The sequence below is a fragment of the Carassius carassius genome, chromosome 25, assembly GCF_963082965.1.
Source record: "Carassius carassius chromosome 25, fCarCar2.1, whole genome shotgun sequence".
NCBI classification, from domain to species: Eukaryota; Metazoa; Chordata; class Actinopteri; order Cypriniformes; family Cyprinidae; genus Carassius; species Carassius carassius.
The window spans coordinates 29,122,579-29,142,976 of NC_081779.1; the positions used below are offsets into that span (position 1 = coordinate 29,122,579).

Consider the following 20,398-nt stretch of genomic DNA (forward strand, 5'->3'; position numbering starts at 1 on the left):
GCCTTACCTTGTCTTCGTGTCTTGTTTATGTTCTGTTTAGATATTCTGGTTTTGACCCTGCCTGGACTGTTTACTCCTTTGGATTACCCCTTAAATAAATATCATACCTGCAATTGGTTCTCTCTCTCCGTGTTTCCTGTATCACCGAACGTGACAGAAGGACTCCGTCATGCAAGGAACCAGCGGTATGTCTTTTTCCCGCTCCCCAGCCAGGATGGCGGAGCAGAGGGCGAAGTATCTGAAGTTGATCGCCCTCCGCCAAGAGGCCAATGAGGTGGGTGCCCTGGCACAGGTGTTCTGGTCCCTGGCCGAGGGCTTGGGATACAATGACGCAGCCCTTAAAGATTATTTTAACAGCGGGCTGGATGATCCAGTTTCTCAGGAGGAGATGGCGCATTTAGAAACTTTGGAGTTCTGGGAATTCGTGCGCTACCTGCAGCATCGGCTTCGGTGGGATGCCCCAGCCACTTCTGTCTCTTCCGGCGGGGTGGTCGTCAGCCCAGCACCACTGCCCAGGATGGCAACCAGCCAAGCGCCACAACTCAAGATGGCCGCCAGTCCAGCACCACTGCCCAAATTGGCTACCAGCCAAGCGCCACAGCACAAGATGGCCGCTAACCAAGAGCCAATGCCCAAATTGGCCAACGTTCCAGCTCCACAGCCCAAGATGGCCGCCAGCCCAGCGCCAATGCCCAAATTGGCCACCGGTTCAGCGCCACAGCCCAAGATGGCCGTCAGCCTAGCGCCACAGCACAAGATGGCCGTCTGTCCAGCGCCACAGCACAAGATGGCCGCTAACCCAGCGCCAATGCCCAAATTGGCCAACGTTCCAGCGCCACAGCCCAAGATGGCCGCCAGCCCAGCGCCAATGCCCAAATTGGCCACCGGTTCAGCGCCACAGCCCAAGATGGCCGTCAGCCTAGCGCCACAGCACAAGATGGCCGCTAACCCAGTGCCAATGCCCAAATTGGCCACCGGTCCAGCGCCACAGTACAAGATGGCCGCCAGTCCAGCGCCACAACCCCAGATGGCCACCAGCCCAGCACCACAGTACAAGATGGCCGCCTGTCCAGAGTCATGGCCCAAGATGGCTGCTTGCCCAACGCCGCTGCAAAGGATGAGAGTCTCAGCTGACCCTCCGGAGTCAAGTCAGGTTCCAGTTGACCCTCCAGAGTCGAGTCAGGTGCCAGTTGACCCTCCAGAGTCGAGTCAGGTGAACAAAGTAAAAGAAAGCAAAAGATTGTTGTGATCAATAGTGTCGAACGCATCAGATGATAAGATGATAAGAGCAGGTCATTTGTAACTCTAAGGAGAGGAGTCTCAGTACTATGATACGGTCTAAATCCTGACTGGAAATCCTCACAGATACCATTTTTCTCTCAGAAGGAATATAATTGTGAGGATACTACCTTTTATAGTATCTTGGACAGAAAAGGGAGGTTTGAGATTGGTCTATAATTAACTAGTTCTTTGGGGTCAAGTTGTGGGGTTTTTTGGGGTCAAGTTTTGTGTCTTGTCCTCCTTGTGCAAGGTGTCAATGGTCGTCTTTTGGGCAACTGTCAAGTCAGCAGTCTTCCCCATGATTGTGTAGCTTACAGAACTAGACTGGGAGACCATTTAAAGGACTTTGCGGGTATTTTGAGTTAATCAGCTGATTAGAGTGTGGCATCAGGTCTTCAATATTGAACTTTTCACAATTTTCTTATTTTTTGAGATACTAAATTTGGGATTTTCCTTAGTTGTCAGTTATAATCATCAAAATTAAAAGAAATACACATTTGAAATATATCAGTCTGTGTGTAATGATTTAATATAATATACAAGTTTCACTTTTTGAATGGAATTAGTGAAATAAATCAACTTTTTGATGATATTCTAATTATATGACCAGTACCTGTCACAGTGTCTGGGTTGTGTTCCCTGGGTTTCCACTAGGTGTCCTCCTTTCTCACGGTGTCTTTCTCCTTATCACTTCCTGTTCCCTTATTTGGTCACCTTCCTCCTGTTTAGTAATTGATTGTTCCCCACCTGTCTCCTGTTCCCTCATTATCCTTCTGTGTATTTATACCCGGTGTGTCTGAGTCTGTGTTAAGGAGTCCTTGTTTAATGTTCGAAGTTATTCACGTCCGTCGCTTCTTGCCTTGCCTTGCCTTACCTTGTCTTCGTGTCTTGTTTATGTTCTGTTTAGATATTCTGGTTTTGACCCTGCCTGGACTGTTTACTCCTTTGGATTACCCCTTAAATAAATATCATACCTGCAATTGGTTCTCTCTCTCCGTGTTTCCTGTATCACCGAACGTGACAGAAGGACTCCGTCATGCAAGGAACCAGCGGTATGTCTTTTTCCCGCTCCCCAGCCAGGATGGCGGAGCGGAGGGCGAAGTATCTGAAGTTGATCGCCCTCCGCCAAGAGGCCAATGAGGTGGGTGCCCTGGCACAGGTGTTCTGGTCCCTGTCCGAGGGCATGGGATACAATGACGCAGCCCTTAAAGATTATTTTAACAGCGGGCTGGATGATCCAGTTTCTCAGGAGGAGATGGCGCATTTAGAAACTTTGGAGTTCTGGGAATTTGTGCGCTACCTGCAGCATCGGCTTCGGTGGGATGCCCCAGCCACTTCTGTCTCTTCCGGCGGGGTGGTGGTCAGCCCAGCACCACTGCCCAGGATGGCAACCAGCCAAGCGCCACAACCCAAGATGGCCGCCAGTCCAGCACCACTGCCCAAATTGGCTACCAGCCAAGCGCCACAGCACAAGATGGCCGCTAACCCAGAGCCAATGCCCAAATTGGCCAACGTTCCAGCTCCACAGCCCAAGATGGCCGCCAGCCCAGCGCCAATGCCCAAATTGGCCACCGGTTCAGCGCCACAGCCCAAGATGGCCGTCAGCCTAGCGCCACAGCACAAGATGGCCGTCTGTCCAGCGCCACAGCACAAGATGGCCGCTAACCCAGCGCCAATGCCCAAATTGGCCAACGTTCCAGCGCCACAGCCCAAGATGGCCGCCAGCCCAGCGCCAATGCCCAAATTGGCCACCGGTTCAGCGCCACAGCCCAAAATGGCCGTCAGCCTAGCGCCACAGCACAAGATGGCCGCTAACCCAGCGCCAATGCCCAAATTGGCCACCGGTCCAGCGCCACAGTACAAGATGGCCGCCAGTCCAGCGCCACAACCCCAGATGGCCGCCAGCCCAGCACCACAGTACAAGATGGCCGCCTGTCCAGAGTCATGGCCCAAGATGGCTGCTTGCCCAACGCCGCTGCAAAGGATGAGAGTCTCAGCTGACCCTCCGGAGTCAAGTCAGGTTCCAGTTGACCCTCCAGAGTCGAGTCAGGTGCCAGTTGACCCTCCAGAGTCGAGTCAGGTGCCAGTTGACCCTCCAGAGTCGAGTCAGGTGCCAGTTGACCCTCCAGAGTCAAGTCAGGTGCCAGTTGACCCTCCAGAGTCGAGTCAGGTGCCAGTTGACCCTCCAGAGTTGAGTCAGGTGCCAGTTGACCCTCCAGAGTCGAGTCAGGTGCCAGTGAACTCTCCAGAGTCGAGTCAGGTGCCAGGTGCCAGTGAACTCTCCAGAGTTGAGTAAGGTGCCAGTGAACTCTCCACAGTCGAGTCAGGTGCCAGTGAACTCTCCAGAGTCAGGGCTAGTCACCGCTGATCCTCCAGAGTCAGGGCTAGTCACCGCTGATCCTCCAGAGTCAGGGCTAGTCACCGCGGATCCTCCAGAGTCAGGGCTAGTCACCGCGGATCCTCCAGAGTCAGGGCTAGTCACCGCGGATCCTCCAGAGACTAGGCTGGTCACCGTTGACCTTTCAGAGTCAAGTCAAGTCACCGGTGATCTTCAAGGACTGAGTCAAGTCACCGGTGATCTACAAGGACTGAGTCAAGTCACCGGTGATCTTCAAGGACTGAGTCAAGTCACCGGTGATCTTCAAGGACTGTGTCAAGTCACCGGTGATCTTCAAGGACTGAGTCAAGTCACCGGTGGTCTTCAAGGACTGAGTCAAGTCACCTCACCTCTGATCTTCATGAACAAAGGCAAGTCACCTATGATCTTCATGAGCAAATGCAAGTCACCAATGATCTTCATAAGCAGTGTCAGGCCAGCACCAATCTTCTGGAGTCCAGTAAGGACACCAGGGGACTACCTGAGTTTCGTCGTCCCGTTGGTCCAGCCGCACGGAGGTCTGCTCCGCCTTGGGGGGCTCTGGTCCTGACCACATGGCTGTGGTGGTCTTCTGCTCCGCCTTGGGGGGCTCTGGTCCTGACCACATGGCTGTGGTGGTCTTCTGCTCCGCCTTGGGGGGCTCTGGTCCTGACCACATGGCTGTGGTGGTCTTCTGCTCCGCCCTGGGGGCCTTCCGCCCTGACCACACGGCTGTGGGGGTCTTCCGCTCCGCCCTGGAGGACTCTGGCTTCCTCCACAAGGACGTGGTGGTCTTCTGCTCCGCCCTGGGGGGCTTCCGTCCTGACCACAGGGTTGTGGAGGTCTTCTGCTCCGCCCTGGGGGGCTTCCGTCCTGACCACACGGTTGTGGTGGTCTTCTGCTCCGCCCTGGGGGGCTTCCACCTTGACCACACGGCTGTGGTGGTCTTCTGCTCCGCCCTGGGGGGCGCCACTTGATGTCCTTATGGATTTCTGTTTTGTGTTTCTTGGTTTCTGTTATGTCTCTGTCTGTTCCCCTCAGTGAGTCTGGCCCTCCGTCCCTCCCCCTGAGCCTCCACCTGTCCGCCTCCCTCCTGGTCTGTGTCGTGTCTTGTCGTGGAGCGTCTGGGAGCCGCTCCGTAGAGGGGGGGTCCTGTCACAGTGTCTGGGTTGTGTTCCCTGGGTTTCCACTAGGTGTCCTCCTTTCTCAAGGTGTCTTTCTCCTTATCACTTCCTGTTCCCTTATTTGGTCACCTTCCTCCTGTTTAGTAATTGATTGTTCCCCACCTGTCTCCTGTTCCCTCATTATCCTTCTGTGTATTTATACCCGGTCTGTCTGAGTCTGTGTTACGGAGTCCTTGTTTAATGTTCGAAGTTATTCACGTACGTCGCTTCTTGCCTTGCCTTGCCTTACCTTGTCTTCGTGTCTTGTTTATGTTCTGTTTAGATATTCTGGTTTTGACCCTGCCTGGACTGTTTACTCCTTTGGATTACCCCTTAAATAAATATCATACCTGCAATTGGTTCTCTCTCTCCGTGTTTCTCTCTCCGAACGTGACAGTACCTGTATTTACAGTAGCACTAAATCCAATAACCGCTAGTTGATATGTAGTTGCAGAGTTCCTTATCATCAGCTGTCTAAATGGACCATAAAAATTATCAAACTGATATTACAATAAAAATTGTTCAAAGTTAAATATGTACAACAGAATAGACATTATAAAGATGAATATACTACCCAGGCTGCTTTTTCTTTTCAATCCTTGAAGTGCCTCCCAAGCAATTCAGTGATTGGAATAGAACTATCTCATCTTTTATTTGGGGAAAACAAAAACCAAGGATTAGATATCAAACATTACAACTCCCCAAGGAGAAAGGTGGTATGGCTCTACCGTGCTTGGAGGATTATTATAGAGCAGCACAGTTACGTTTTCTGGTCTGTTGGTATGACCATGTGTGTGATGCAAAATGGAAGGACCAGGAGCAAAGTCAAGTAAGCATACCTCTCCATACTATACAGGGTGAAAAAACTCTCTTGAAAAAGCATCTGAAAAAATTAAGTAATTGGATGACAGTCCTTCTTAATTCTGATTTCCAGGTTATACTCATGTTTACAGTTAGACAGGAGACTTTCAACAATGTATGTAAAAAAGAGGTAGGAGAAAGAAGCTAATATAAAGATAAGCAAAGATGACCGGTTGAATATATGTCGGACACAATCTATCACTTCTAGCTCGGGGTTGTAGAGGGAATTCACCTGGAAAAACACTTTACGATTATTTATCGTATTAACACCTAATATAAAAAAATCACAGAGTAACAATCCTGAACATGGTAAGTGTTGGAGAATGTGTGGTAATATATCTGCTGGTCACTTCCATATCTTTTGGGAATGCCCTATTATTTCTTTGTATTGGATAGAGGTGATGAAGGTAATTAGATCAATATTTGGTTCAGAGCTCGAGTTTAATTTCAGTGTTATATATTTAGGAAATCTACTAACAGGGCTGAGAAAGACAAATAGATGTCTGTTACAAATACTTTTAGCCGGTAGCAAGAAAGCAATAGGAAATGGCTAAGTAAAGATACCCCGACAATTGTTGAATGTATAGAAATAGTTAAAGAAATTTATGTTATGGAACATTTGACTTTCTCTCTGAGATATGCTCGAAAGAAATGTGAAGCATATTGGAAAAAAATGACTGCCACGCCCAGTTACTTCTGAAACTGGTAAACATCCAGTTAGTTATTCTTTGAAAGAAATAATGAGTTCTGGTTGAAAACAACTCATTAAAGTGTTTTCACAATGAATGAAAGGAGAGAGACAGGTCTGTAACAATCTACAAGTATAGTGTTTAACCCTATGGAGTCAACAAACGCGGATACACGTTTTGTGTCATCTTCTCCTGATGACACCGAAATGAACTTAAATTATACTTTCAGTTTTGATAATACAAATAAGAGCAATACATCAATCGAATCTGTAAAGGGTCTGCTTTTATTTGTATACACACATAATAACAACAATAATTTGTGCATTTATAAAATAAAGAAAACAAACAGGGTGCGCTGTCTACTGCCTTGGTCACACTACTGCCAGTTGTAACTAATTTAAAATCTTTGTTGAATGATATCGTTAGAGGGTTTGTGCTTGACAATCACTTCCTTAGGTGCCTGGAAATTGGTAGGTTTCGAAAAAAGAAAAAAAAACAGAAGTAAATGATGGGATAAGGGAGACAGTTAAATTAGAGCAGAATTTAAGTCTTGAATTAGTAATCTTGTCACTGAAATATCTCAAGAATCTTTCAAAGAGAGAATTAGAGGCAACAGACAAAGTGTTACCAGAAGGATTTACAACAGATTGAATAATCGAAAACAAAACTTTTGGTTTGGAGTGATTGGATTCAATTAGATTTTTTTTTTTAAATGCAGCTTTTGCAGTCTTGGCAGCATTCTGGTAAGATTCTTTGAACACTTTGAGAGAGATATGCAGCCTGTCCTTTTTCCATTTGCATTAAGCCTTTCTACTGTGTAGAATCGTGACACAGGTGTGAAAGAAAAATGAGAGAGGTCTGAAAGAGACAGTGAGAATAATACAGGCTTATGGTCAGAGAACAGAAAGCCTGAAAGGACAATATCAGTACCATCAAACCCATAGGAGATCTTAGATCCAACATATGGCCCTGAGTCTTTGATCCACTGAGATAAATTTAAAGTGTCAATAAGATTAAGAAACACCTGCAAAGGGGTTAGATGGGCAGCAAACATGAATATTAAAATCGCCCACCAGTAAAAAGCAATCATAATTAGTGGCAATATTGTCAATAGGTTCAGTAACTTTGGGGAAGTTATGGCCTAGTGGTTAGAGTTTGACGCCTGTAAAGGAAATAGGTCAATTTAGCTCAAAGGGAATCATTTAAAGGAGTCATACCCTCGTATTACCTTGGATACCTACTGCTGTATTATAGTCTTTCAGGCCCTTCTAAAAAAGAAAAGTGGAAAAAAAATAAACACAGAGCTCCTCAGACCCTTATTTCTGTAGGCATTATTGTCTCGCGAGATCTGATGCGATATTTTGGCTGTCGTGGACAGTCATTATAATAATGCAAATGAGGGGCGCGTTGATTGGTTGCAGGAAGGGGGGGGGGGGTTGACACCGCAGGTAACGCTTTAGCATATCATTACAAACTGACATCATGGCGCAAGTTGTGAATGAACGCGACCGGCTTCCCGGCCAGCGCCGTTTAGGGCTTAAATCAAACTTCATTCACGCACACATATGAAACACGCTTGCATATATACTAAGTGGTCACACATACATGTATATGAACTCACGCACATAACGTTACTCATATGAGACACGAGCACAGCACGCACACACAAATATAAGACGAGCACAGCACACAAACACAAACTAGACGGCGCCTCATATATAAGCCTTAGGCAACAAATAAACAATAACCGAATTCATGATGATCTCATTCATTTGTTTTTTGCAAAGTACGTTAGCAGCCATTCCCCATACCTCGAAGCTAATACTCCTGCCAGTGTTGTGCCTGAACGCGTTCATTGAACGATAGTTCATGAACTCGTTCATATTTTGGGCGAACATGAACTGAACGTACCGCATTACTGCCTAGTGAACATTACTGTGAAGTCGTTCATTCTGGTGTCTGTGAACGCCACGCTCTCTCTCAGTTTAACTTCGTTCAGTAGGATGCCAGATTTCTATAAAGCCTTCTAGGCGAAAACCCACCTAAAACCCACCGTAAACCGGCCTTAATATGTAGCGTTTTTGCAGTCAGTTTACAGGGAACATAAATAATTACTTCACCACGAGTCTTTCGTTTATTTGTCTAGTGACAGACGCAATAGCAGCATACAATAGCCGCATTAGCAGTTAGATGCTGTTTGTTACACACAGTAGAGCAATAAAAACACAGTCTTACCGTTTTAATTGCAGGCAATTTTGTTGGAATGGCGCTTTTCCCGAGCTTCGATGCCAACTTCGCCTGATATTGCCCCAAATTTGTGAAGGATTTTGGCGTACAATGTTTAGCACAAACACGTAACGATAAGCCAGTGGGAAGGGTTGAAGGAACCGCGTCATTAAAAATGAATTTAATCCACTGGTCTCTGATAGCTAGGTCCGTTCTTGGTAGAGAAAACACATTTACATGTTGATTCTGGCAGTCAACCACAGAGCAACTCACGTGTGCACTACTCCAGCATCTTTCGCGACTGAATATGAGGGGGAGAGGGGAAGGGCGAGCTTCCTGCTGCGGTGTCCATATATGGTATATCCTGCCCCGTCTTGACGTCAAGACGGGGAAGAAATCAAAATCTCGTATTTGAGTGCGCGTGCGCGTGCACGTGGGCTATTTTACAAACCCTGAGGTAAACAAACGCTTCACTTTTAAATATCGGCTTCCCGGCCAGTGTATCATCGTTAGGCAATCATAACATACATTGATTCTCATGGAAAAGTGAAAATTGTAGGTGATCACTCCTTTAAGATTTTAAAGGGAATTTGAACAGAATCACTGTTTCACGGTTGATAACTGAGATGCCCTGCGATTCACTGAACGAGCCATTTAACATCAAATCTGCACTGGATATTAATATACAAACCAGTGCTTTAAGTTGCCCAAAAGAGGTGCCGGTACTCTATTATAGCCTATATATATATATAACTTTTTTTTTGATGACTCCCCTCATCCCCTGAGGTAACAACAACTATATTGAAGGGTTTTTATATACAGCAGTCAACAGACGATCTTATAAAAAATAATAAATCTTTTTATAAGTTTGTGGATTTGCTTTAGCTAGAAAGAGCTACTGAACATAAATAAAATGTGCAAAAGGATTTAAAAAAAAATACCCTTAGAATAGGGTGACCAGATGATATTCGCTTAAATTCAGGATGGGGGGTGGGGTGGGAGGGTAAGGGGGTTGTCTGCGGTCTTGGGTGACGGGATGGGGGGCTTATGATATTAGACTTCGTAGCCTATAATAAGATAATAAAGATAATGAATTTCTAACCTTAACTAAACACATCTTTATTCAAAGATCAACCGTCTGTCATTACTCTTTAGTCTGCCACAAGAAACAACAACATTAAAATCATGAACTCAAATGTCATTGTAAAAAAAACAAAAAAAAACAATGACTGTTGTAACAGTGCGTAAATCAGACCTTTCTGTAACGCTAATGCTAATAAGCTTAAACTTATTTTTTGTATACAGTGCCGCGAACTGTCAATCACTCCTTTATGCGTGCATCACTGTCCTCCTCACAGCAGCAGCAACTTGCGCTATCTTCATAAAGATTTAAAACAAAAATCGGACAAAAGGTCGTATTGTCTTTGTGCATATAGATTAATTAGATAAATGAATATCTAAATTCGTGCCTAGCTGCCTACTGTATTTTTTTAGAACTTAGAAAAAAGATGCTGCAGCCAATGAGCAGCCGGCGGGGATTAGTTGCAGGACGACTCAACCTCCGCAGACAGTTTTTAATGTTTATCAGACAATAACTACTCGAGATTTTGTTTTAGTATAATTTACTGGACAATTAGGGCCAGATTCGGGATTTGGGACAACAGTTTAGATTTCGGGACTGTCCCGAATTTTTCGGGACATCTGGTCACCCTACCTGAAAGAGCTACTGCATTACTTCATTAGCTTGCGTCTGACCTGCAGCGATATCATTCAGGCTTGGTGGGGTGTCAGCCAGCGAGTCATCTGATTCTGACCGTGTTGGTTAAGTACTTAGAGTCTGAAGCCAGGAGAACATTAAGTGTTGTTCACTGTATTTGAATTTTTACCGAGCCGAGTGTGCGCCTTTCACACACCTTCTCCGGACACGTTGAGTTGTTACTGACAGCGGCAAAAGCGATGGATGCGCTCTTCACTTGTTAAACTCAAGGATGTATCGATAGTATAGTCTCTGCTCTCGGTGGGACAAATTAGGAAGCTTGCATTGTGAAGGGCGGTCTGAAAAGCAGCAGCGCAGGCAAAATATTAAACCTCTATTAAAACAGATGTACGCTAAAAGCACGTTCTGGGCGCACGGAGAGGTGGCGGTACGCTGAAGAGCTATATTTGGAAGTGGCAGTACTGAGTACCGTTGCGTACCGGCCCACTTAAAGCACTGATCCAAACTATAGTGAAAACACTATTAATTAGCACAGTAACAAGATCGGCAGTTTAAGACATTAACTTGTAAGCAGAAAATACAAGGTACTTCTCTTTTGAATTTGGATAAGGCTTTATTAGATAAATCTAAGACATATAATCTAATCTAACACATAAGCGCACACAGTCACAAATTCACACAAGTTACAGGAAGATTGAAAATTGCATAGACATGAACAGCCATCAATCACTTAAAGGGATAGTTCACCCAAAAATCTAAATTATGTCATTAATAACTTACCCTCATGTCGTTCCAAACCCGTGAGACCTTTGTTTATCTTCGGAACACAGTTTAAGATATTTTAGATTTAGTCCGAGAGCTCTCTGTCCCTCTATTGAAACTGTGTGCATGTTATACTGTCCATGTCCAGGTAAGAAAAACAACAGCAAAGTAGTAGAATAGTAGTAAAATATTTTGAAGCATTGAAAATACATTTTGGTCAAAAAAATGCGAAAACTACGACTTTATTCAGCATTGTCTTCTCTTCCGGGTCTGTCAGTTCACCAAATCGAACTGAATAGTTTTAAAGGGTTCGCGTCTCCAATACGCTTTAATCCACAAATGACTTAAGCTGTTAACTTTTTTAATGTGGCTGACACTCCTTCTGAGTTCAAACAAACCACTATCCCTGAGTAATTCATTTACTCAAACAGTACACTGACTATACTGCTGTGAAGAGAGAACTGAAGATGAACACCGAGCCGAGCCAGATAACGAACAAAAGACTGGCTCGTTCACGAGTCAAGAACCTGTTGCATCGGTTTTCGGATCACCAGTAGTTCTTTCGGACAGTTCGATTCAATAAACCGGTTGAAGAAAACAGTTCACCGGTTCTTTTGCGCTTGACATAATGGCGTCATTTGCGATGATTGCCCTTGATTCAAGCCTTCGGTTTACCCATACTCATAACATTAGCACAGAATCAAAGTCAAAGTGACCTTTATTTATATAGCGCTTTAAACAAAATACATTGCGTCAAAGCAACTGAACAACATTCATTAGGAAAACAGTGTCAATAATGAAAAAATGATAGTTAAGGGCAGTTCATCATTGAATTCAGTTATGTCATCTCTGTTCAACTAAATAGTGTCTGTGCATTTATTTGCAATCAAGTCAACGATATCGCTGTAGATGAAGTGTCCCCAACTAAGCAAGCCAAAGGCGACAGCGGCAAGGAACCGAAACTCCATCGGTGACAGAATGGAGAAAAAAACCTTGGGAGAAACCAGAAACGTGTTCTAGACTCGAGAATGAGTCAGTCTTTTGTTCGTTATCTGGCACGGCTCTGTGTTCATCTTCAGTTCTCCCTTCACAGCAGTTCAGTCAGTGTACTGTTTGAGCAAATGATTTACTCCAGGATATTGGTTTGTTTGAATTCAGAGGCAGTGTCAGCATCATTAAAAAAGTTTTTTTTAACAGCTTAAGTCATTTGTGGATTAATGCATATTGGAGATGCGAACTGTTTAAAACGATTCAGTTCGATTTAGTGAACTGTTTCAAAAAGAATCCGTTTAATTAACCCTCGCATTGAGTTCCTAAATGAGGTTTCTTCTCATCGTGGGTAAGTAGCAGCTGGCTTGCAGGCTGTATAAATGCTGGAACCGCGCTCAAAGAACATTAAAAATGATGACTAAAAGCATGACTAATAGAAAAAGCTAAGAAGCAAAGCTAAAAACCAAATTTTATGGTGTCTTGAGTATTTAAACTGCCCTTTGGCCACACCTCAAATGTTGTCTTGACCAATTAGATATTGTCTTTGCTCAGGGTGTCATAAATCATATGTTATCTTATCAAGCACATGGTCCGAATTTTCCCGCTCTTGCAAGGTCTAATTTTGGACATGATTCCTGTAAGAAGAATATGATACATTTGACAAATAACTGATGGTCAGGAATGTTTCAAGCTAACAGATTCAAACACCTACATACAAAACATGAATATGAATCCTTAAGCTATGCAATAGTTATTAGAAGGCATACATAATAAGTGATTATAAAAATTATAGTCAAATGTGTGGGTTGCAAATAAATGAATATGGAGTTAAGCAATGGACTGATATTCATTTATAAGTCTTTTTGAGTTAATTAAAAAGACATTCTTGTGCCATTCTCTGACAGAAGATCTGTTCTGTGGGGACCAGAGGTTAAAAGTTCCCCTTAGGAATTTAAGTCTGGTTCTGCTAGGTGGGGGGGAAGTCAATCCAAAGATCTTGTTTACATGTGCTGGCCGGCGTTGCATCTCAATTACTTGCCCCAAATTTGACAATCTCTTCTCTGAATTGACATTGTCAATAATTGTTCTAGTGGTGTTAACGTTGAAAGCTGTTCTGTGAAAGAGTTGGTGGGTTATCTTGCTTCTGACTTGTGGCACTAGGAATGATTTACAACCTCCTGTTGCCTTTCTGAGGAATTCGGCTCATGTTTCAACCACAGTCCTGAGCGACTCTTTAATTTGTCTGGTTCGGGTCTGATACGCTACATCCCCCCTTTCGATCGGCGAGGTGTTTAGCTGAAGACGTCGTCAATTGCTCGAGAAACAAAGGCAGAAGAAGCAGACAACACCTCCATGACAGTTACTGTATTGGTGCAGGTATGAGGTTATTTAGGTACACGTGGTGTAGTCAATGTAGTTTAGCACATTGAGGATAGTTTAGATCATTTTGGAAATCGTTGTTATATTTTGATTCATCAATCAAATTTGTGGTTAACTTTGTTTGGTTCTTCTAGGTTGTCTTAATTTAAACGTTTAACGTTAGTTTTCTAGTAACCTCATTTTCAATTAAATGAATTGACCTATCATGCATGGAGCTCACTGGCTTCCATTCAGTTTAGAGTGGCTGGTGGATATTAGGTGTGGTGATTAAATACTAATATCAGACCTTCGACCCTTGCAGGGTGTCTAGGTGTTTCACCTACTCAGGAAAGAGGGGAAGGAGAAGGATAGGTAAAAGAAGGACAAAACTAAACAAAGCTACTGTGGGTTTTCCTAGCATGGCTTCCAACTACTATTGAGCAATGATGTCATGTGTAGCTAGTGTGTCATGTACCTTAACTTCGTGTCAGGTGTTCTACCAATTGTGAAGATGGCTGCACATTTCTTCAAAGTGGGCATATGTAACTTTGTTATGCTAAAAGTTGGATATTCTACCTGTGAGAAGAATACGTTTGTTGAATGTGTTATCAGTAGATGTGGTTACCTCTGGGTGTAGGTAATGTTGTGTGTGTTGATGGTGTAGTGCATGTGTGGTCAGATCTGTTTCAGTCTGTGTTGTCTCCCCCCTTTTCTAGTGTGTCACTGATGACTGGCTCTCTGCATCCTTGGCTTGGATGTGGGCGTGTCCATGGTCTAATGGGGGTCAGTCCAGCAAGACAGGAAGTTCTCTAGCAGACAGTCGGAGGCAATTTGGCATGGCTGTGTGAAGCTGGGTTGCAAAACTTTATCTCCTATGTTGCATTATTCTTGTGGTGCCTTCTGGCTGTAGCAGACATTTTGAACTTCTGTGCTCTGGTGGTTGCTGTTGCACAGACAGGGAATGTGGTTCTTGGAGTTGGAGTTCATTTGACAGTTGGTTAGTGAGCGTTGGGTGACTGAGGTGATATTCTTTAGTACCTCAGATTTTCATCAACGGTTGGCCGTGAAAGACTTGCTCGTTCCGGGTGGTTGTTGAACAGGTACTTGTCATCTCTGATGTCGTGTACCAGGTGATCACCGGCCTTCCGTTCTGTCGCTGGTCACAGTGAGCATGCCTCAACTTTGTGATCATATGCATGTAACTGGTCTCGAAGGAACTCTTTCGGTTGTCTCATGACTTGTTTCATGTCTTCTGACTGTAAGCTGTCATGTTCTTGTGAGTACTCAGCACTGTGCATGTCTGAGTGGTGCTGAGGTGGGTTTTGTTGTAGCTTACCCACACGAGTTGCTCTTGGATGAGTCAGGTGATTACCTTTGGATGTCTGTTTAGGTTTCCAGATGTTCTTATCCTTTTGATTTCTTGATAAGCTTGGCTGGTCCCATGGATTTTACCAGTGGTTGGGCTGAAAAGGGGTTGTGGACATGCGTGTCATGTTCTCTGTGCTCTTGATGGAAGACTCTAGTGTTGTGATGCCACTGGGTGTCATTCAGTGCAAGGCTTAAGTCTTTGTTAACAGAGTTCAAAAGTGTGGAGGTTCTGTTAACTTTCTTTGAGGCCATCTTCTGCTTGTTGTAGGCCTTCTGTGTTAGGTCACGCAATTGTTGAATGGTCATGGAGCGCGGACAGGCCATGACGCTTAGATGGGAGCTGACTCCAGGATGCAGATTCTTTAGGAAGAGGCTTTTGAAGTTCACATCCTCTTCAAGGTCAGGCTTATTGTGTGCACCAAAGTAGACTTGTCAGAGTTTTGTCGGAGTGTTGTAGTAAGCTTGTGGAATCTCTTGTCCACCTTGTTTGGTTTCCAATTGGTAGAACACCTGACACGAAGTTAAGGTACATGACACACTAGCTACACATGACATCATTGCTCAATAGTAGTTGGAAGCCATGCTAGGAAAACCCACAGTAGCTTTGTTTAGTTTTGTCCTTCTTTTACCTATCCTTCTCCTTCCCCTCTTTCCTGAGTAGGTGAAACACCTAGACACCCTGCAAGGGTCGAAGGTCTGATATTAGTATTTAATCACCACACCTAATATCCACCAGCCACTCTAAACTGAATGGAAGCCAGTGAGCTCCATGCATGATAGGTCAATTCATTTAATTGAAAATGAGGTTACTAGAAAACTAACGTTAAACGTTTAAATTAAGACAACCTAGAAGAACCAAACAAAGTTAACCACAAATTTGATTGATGAATCAAAATATAACAACGATTTCCAAAATGATCTAAACTATCCTCAATGTGCTAAACTACATTGACTACACCACGTGTACCTAAATAACCTCATACCTGCACCAATACAGTAACTGTCATGGAAGTGTTGTCTGTTTCTTCTGCCTTTGTTTCTCGAGCAATTGACGACGTCTTCATCTAAACACCTCGCCGATCGAAAGGGGGGATGTAGCGTATCAGACCCGAACCAGACAAATTAAAGAGTCGCTCAGGACTGTGGTTGAAACATGAGCCGAATTCCTCAGAAAGGCAACAGGAGGTTGTAAATCATTCCTAGTGCCACAAGTCAGAAGCAAGATAACCCACCAACTCTTTCACAGAACAGCTTTCAACGTTAACACCACTAGAACAATAATTGACAATGTCAATTCGGAGAAGAGATTGTCAAATTTGGGGCAAGTAATTGAGATGCAACGCCGGCCAGCACATGTAAACAAGATCTTTGGATTGACTTCCCCCCCACCTAGCAGAACCAGACTTAAATTCCTAAGGGGAACTTTTAACCTCTGGTCCCCACAGAACAGATCTTCTGTCAGAGAATGGCACAAGAATGTCTTTTTAATTAACTCAAAACATATCGATTTTAAAATATAGCTTATTACTTATAAAGCCCTGAATGGTTTAGCACCTCAGTATTTGAATGAGCTCCGTTTACATTATAATCCTCTACATCCGCTACGTTCTCAAAACTCAGGCAATTTGATAATACCTAGAATATCAAAATCAACTGCGGGTGGCAGATCCTTTTCCTATTTGGCGCCTAAACTCTGGAATAACCTACCTACCTAACATTGTTCGGGAGGCAGACACACTCTTGCAGTTTAAACCTAGATTAAAGACCCATCTCTTTAACCTGGCTTACACATACTAATATACTTTTAATATCCAAATCTGTTAAAGGATTTTTAGGCTGCATTAATTAGGTAAACCGGAACCGCGAACACCTCCCATACCACCCGATGTACTTGCTACATCATTAGAAGAATGGCATCTACGCTAATATAATTCTGTTTCTCTCTTATTCTGAGGTCACCGTAGCCACCAGATCCAGTCTGTATCCAGATCAGAGGGTCACTGCAATCACCCGGATCCAGTACGTATCCAGACCAGATGGTGGATCAGCACCTAGAAAGGACCTCTACATCCCTGAAAGACAGCGGAGACCAGGACAACTAGAGCCCCAGATACAGATCCCCTGTAAAGAAGGGGATCCCCTGCATAGTAGAATAACACGTCCAAGAACTGGCATATGACAAAAGGAGCGAAGGGCCACAAGCCAAAACCTTAGCTGCCTTCGCCACACAACCCTTTCCTGCCAACAAATGAAAACCTCCCGTCCAAGCTGACCTTTTAAAGCTGACCCAGGGTCTTTAAACTCTTTAATCAGGACCTCACGAAGTCGCTGGTAGTTTGACTTTGTTTGACTGGGCTGTCGATCTAGGAAGTTTCGTACCTCGGGACTGGACGTGGCTCTAAGGATTTATAATCTGTCTCTGTCAGTAACATGAGGTCTGTTTTCCAGATGAAATTCGATATCTTGCAGGTAAGCCTGGATGTCGTGGCCCTCTATGTAGTTCGGGTTGAACCTGCTGATGTTTTCAGACAGCTTGTTGAGGTCTTTGATGGTCATCCCGTGTGCAGCTCCAAGGTCAGCTTGGACGGGAGGTTTTCATTTGTTGGCAGGAAAGGGTTGTGTGGCGAAGGCAGCTAAGGTTTTGGCTTGTGGCCCTTCGCTCCTTTTGTCATATGCCAGTTCTTGGACGTGTTATTCTACTATGCAGGGGATCCCCTTCTTTACAGGGGATCTGTATCTGGGGCTCTAGTTGTCCTGGTCTCCGCTGTCTTTCAGGGATGTAGAGGTCCTTTCTAGGTGCTGATCCACCATCTGGTCTGGATACGTACTGGATCCGGGTGATTGCAGTGACCCTCTGATCTGGATACAGACTGGATCTGGTTGCTACGGTGACCTCAGAATAAGAGAGAAACAGAATTATATTAGCATAGATGCCATTCTTCTAATGATGTAGCAAGTACATCGGGTGGTATGGGAGGTGTTCGCGGTTCCGGTTTACCTAATTAATGCAGCCTAAAAATCCTTTAACAGATTTGGATATTAAAAGTATATTAGTATGTGTAAGCCAGGTTAAAGAGATGGGTCTTTAATCTAGGTTTAAACTGCAAGAGTGTTTCTGCCTCCCGAACAATGTTAGGTAGGTAGGTTATTCCAGAGTTTAGGCGCCAAATAGGAAAAGGATCTGCCACCCGCAGTTGATTTTGATATTCTAGGTATTATCAAATTGCCTGAGTTTTGAGAACGTAGCGGATGTAGAGGATTATAATGTAAACGGAGCTCATTCAAATACTGAGGTGCTAAACCATTCAGGGCTTTATAAGTAATAAGCTATATTTTAAAATCGATATGTTTTGATAGGGAGCCAGTGCAGTGTTGACAGGACCGGGCTAATATGGTCATACTTCCTGGTTCTAGTAAGAACTCTTGCTGCTGCATTTTGGACTAGCTGTAGTTTGTTTACTAAGCGTGCAGAACAACCACCCAAAAAAGCATTTCAATAACCTAACATTCATGTATTTGACATTGAGAGCATAGGCCGTAATTTAGATATATTTTTGATATGAAAAAAGTAAATTTTACAAACGCTAGAAACGTGGCTGTAATGAATTAAACTTCCTATAATCTTCGGCAAGAAGGAGGCGGGAACCGGCGGACAATCAAACGAAGCTTTAATAACAAAATAAACACAAAACAGCTCGTCAGCCCCTCACGGTGACTGACGCGCACAAATAAAACCAAAACACAACTAAAAGCCCAGGCCTGGTCCTCTCTCGTCCTTCACTGTCGTCGGTCCAGTTTTATATCCTTCCATCTCCTACGTGGGACTCGAGACCGGCGGTGGGTCGCAGGTGTTGCTGATTTCCCAATTACTGCCGGCCTCACTCCTTGTTCCCACGTCCCTCGGCCCCGCCCCACTCGCCACATACCCCCATCGCCCCTCGCAGGCCGGGGGGTACCCTCGAGACTGCGCTCTACTCCCACCCACCAATAAGTATTTATACAATTAAACAATTAATTTTACAATTAAATATTGTAAAATTGGCTTTGGCTTTCATACTCAACACCTTCATCACCTTTCTCTTGTTCTCAGCTGCCACGGCTGATTAATTCAAACTTTCCTGCTGATCCAGAGAAGATGTCCATCTCTGGTCACTCCATGGGGGGCCACGGAGCTCTCATTTGTGCACTTAAGAATCCTGGGAAATATAAGGCAAGTATATACTTGAGATTACATGGACTGCTTCATCATTTAGTTGTTTCTGCAATGAAAATATTGAAAATACATTTTTCATATGTGCCTGTTTCAGTCTGTGTCAGCGTTTGCACCCATCTGTAACCCCATACAATGTGCATGGGGACAGAAAGCTTTTTCTGGCTATCTTGGACCTGACAAGTCCACCTGGGAGGTGAGAGATGATCATATGTGTATTCAAAGGTGTTTATTTTTTTAACCTTAACAGCCATATTGTCCAGCATCAAGAATCCCTTTGTCTTAATTGTCTTCCTCTTGTCATCTCCACAGTTGTATGATGCTACTGTATTGGCTGAATCATATTCCGGTCCTGAGCTTGATATTCTGATTGATCAAGGCCTTAGCATGTTATAAGTAGAGCGCAGTCTCGAGGGTACCCCCCGGCCTGCTCCTCCGGTTTTGGGCAGCCAGCAGGAGTCCCCCGTTCCCTGCTCCTCCCCGTTCAGGCGGATGGCAGCAGGCTCCGGCTCTCTGGCGAACGGTGCCGACTCCTCCGCTCCCTCACGGACGGCAGCCGTCCCTCCAGATCACGGGCGGTCAGCAGCGAGCCCGCCCGTCCCCGGCAACTCGCTCCAGTCCACCGCCTCGAGCGTCCATGGCGGCATCCTCCTCGCCTGCTCGAAGGTACCGCTGATTCACCACAGCGGCGAGGGATCTTCAGCAGCGCGTCCCTCATTCTCCCGGGCTTCAGCACCACTGTAATGCATTAACCTTAGTATTCATCCGGAAGAAGGAGGCGGGAACCGGCGGACAATCAAACAAAGACTTTAATAACAAAATAAACAAAAAACAGCACCAGCCCCTCACGGACGACTGGTGCGCTCAAATAAAAATTAAAACACAACTAAAAGCCCAGGCCTGGTCCTCTCTCGTCCTTCACTGTCGTCGCTCCAGTTTTATATCCTTCCATCTCCTACGTGGGACTCGAGACCGGCAGTGGGTCGCAGGTGTCACTGATTTCCCAATCATTGCCGGCCTCCCTCCTTGTTCCCATGTCCCTCGGCCCCGCTACACTCGCCACAGTGGCTTTATAAGGAAAGATTGCAATCAAATAGCACACCTAGGTTCCTAACTGATGTCGAAGAATTGACAGAGCAGCCATCAAGTCTTAGACAGTGTTCTAGGTTATTACATGCAGAGTTTTTAGGTCCTATAATTATCACCTCTTTTTTTCAGAATTTAGCAGTAAGAAATTACTTGTCATCCAGTTTTTTATATCGACTATGCATTCCATTAGTTTTTCAAATTGGTGTGTTTCACCGGGCCATGAAGAAATATAGAGCTGAGTATCATCAGCATAACAGTGAAAGCTAACACCATGTTTCCTGATGATATCTCCCAAGGGTAACATATAAAGCGTGAAGAGTAGCAGCC

The 20,398-nt window shown here is 44.7% G+C and overlaps 1 protein-coding gene across 1 annotated transcript in view; it reads left to right on the forward strand.

Annotated features, from left to right (window-relative positions):
• LOC132104576 (S-formylglutathione hydrolase-like) overlaps positions 1–19,378 on the forward strand; it is a 51,241-nt gene extending 31,863 nt beyond the window's left edge. The window contains exons 2-4 of the mRNA XM_059510143.1: positions 18,863–18,982; positions 19,080–19,178; positions 19,295–19,378. Coding sequence (XP_059366126.1) covers positions 18,863–18,982; positions 19,080–19,178; positions 19,295–19,378 — 303 coding nt within the window. The remainder of the gene's footprint in view (positions 1–18,862; positions 18,983–19,079; positions 19,179–19,294) is intronic.
• Positions 19,379–20,398: the final 1,020 nt, after the last annotated feature.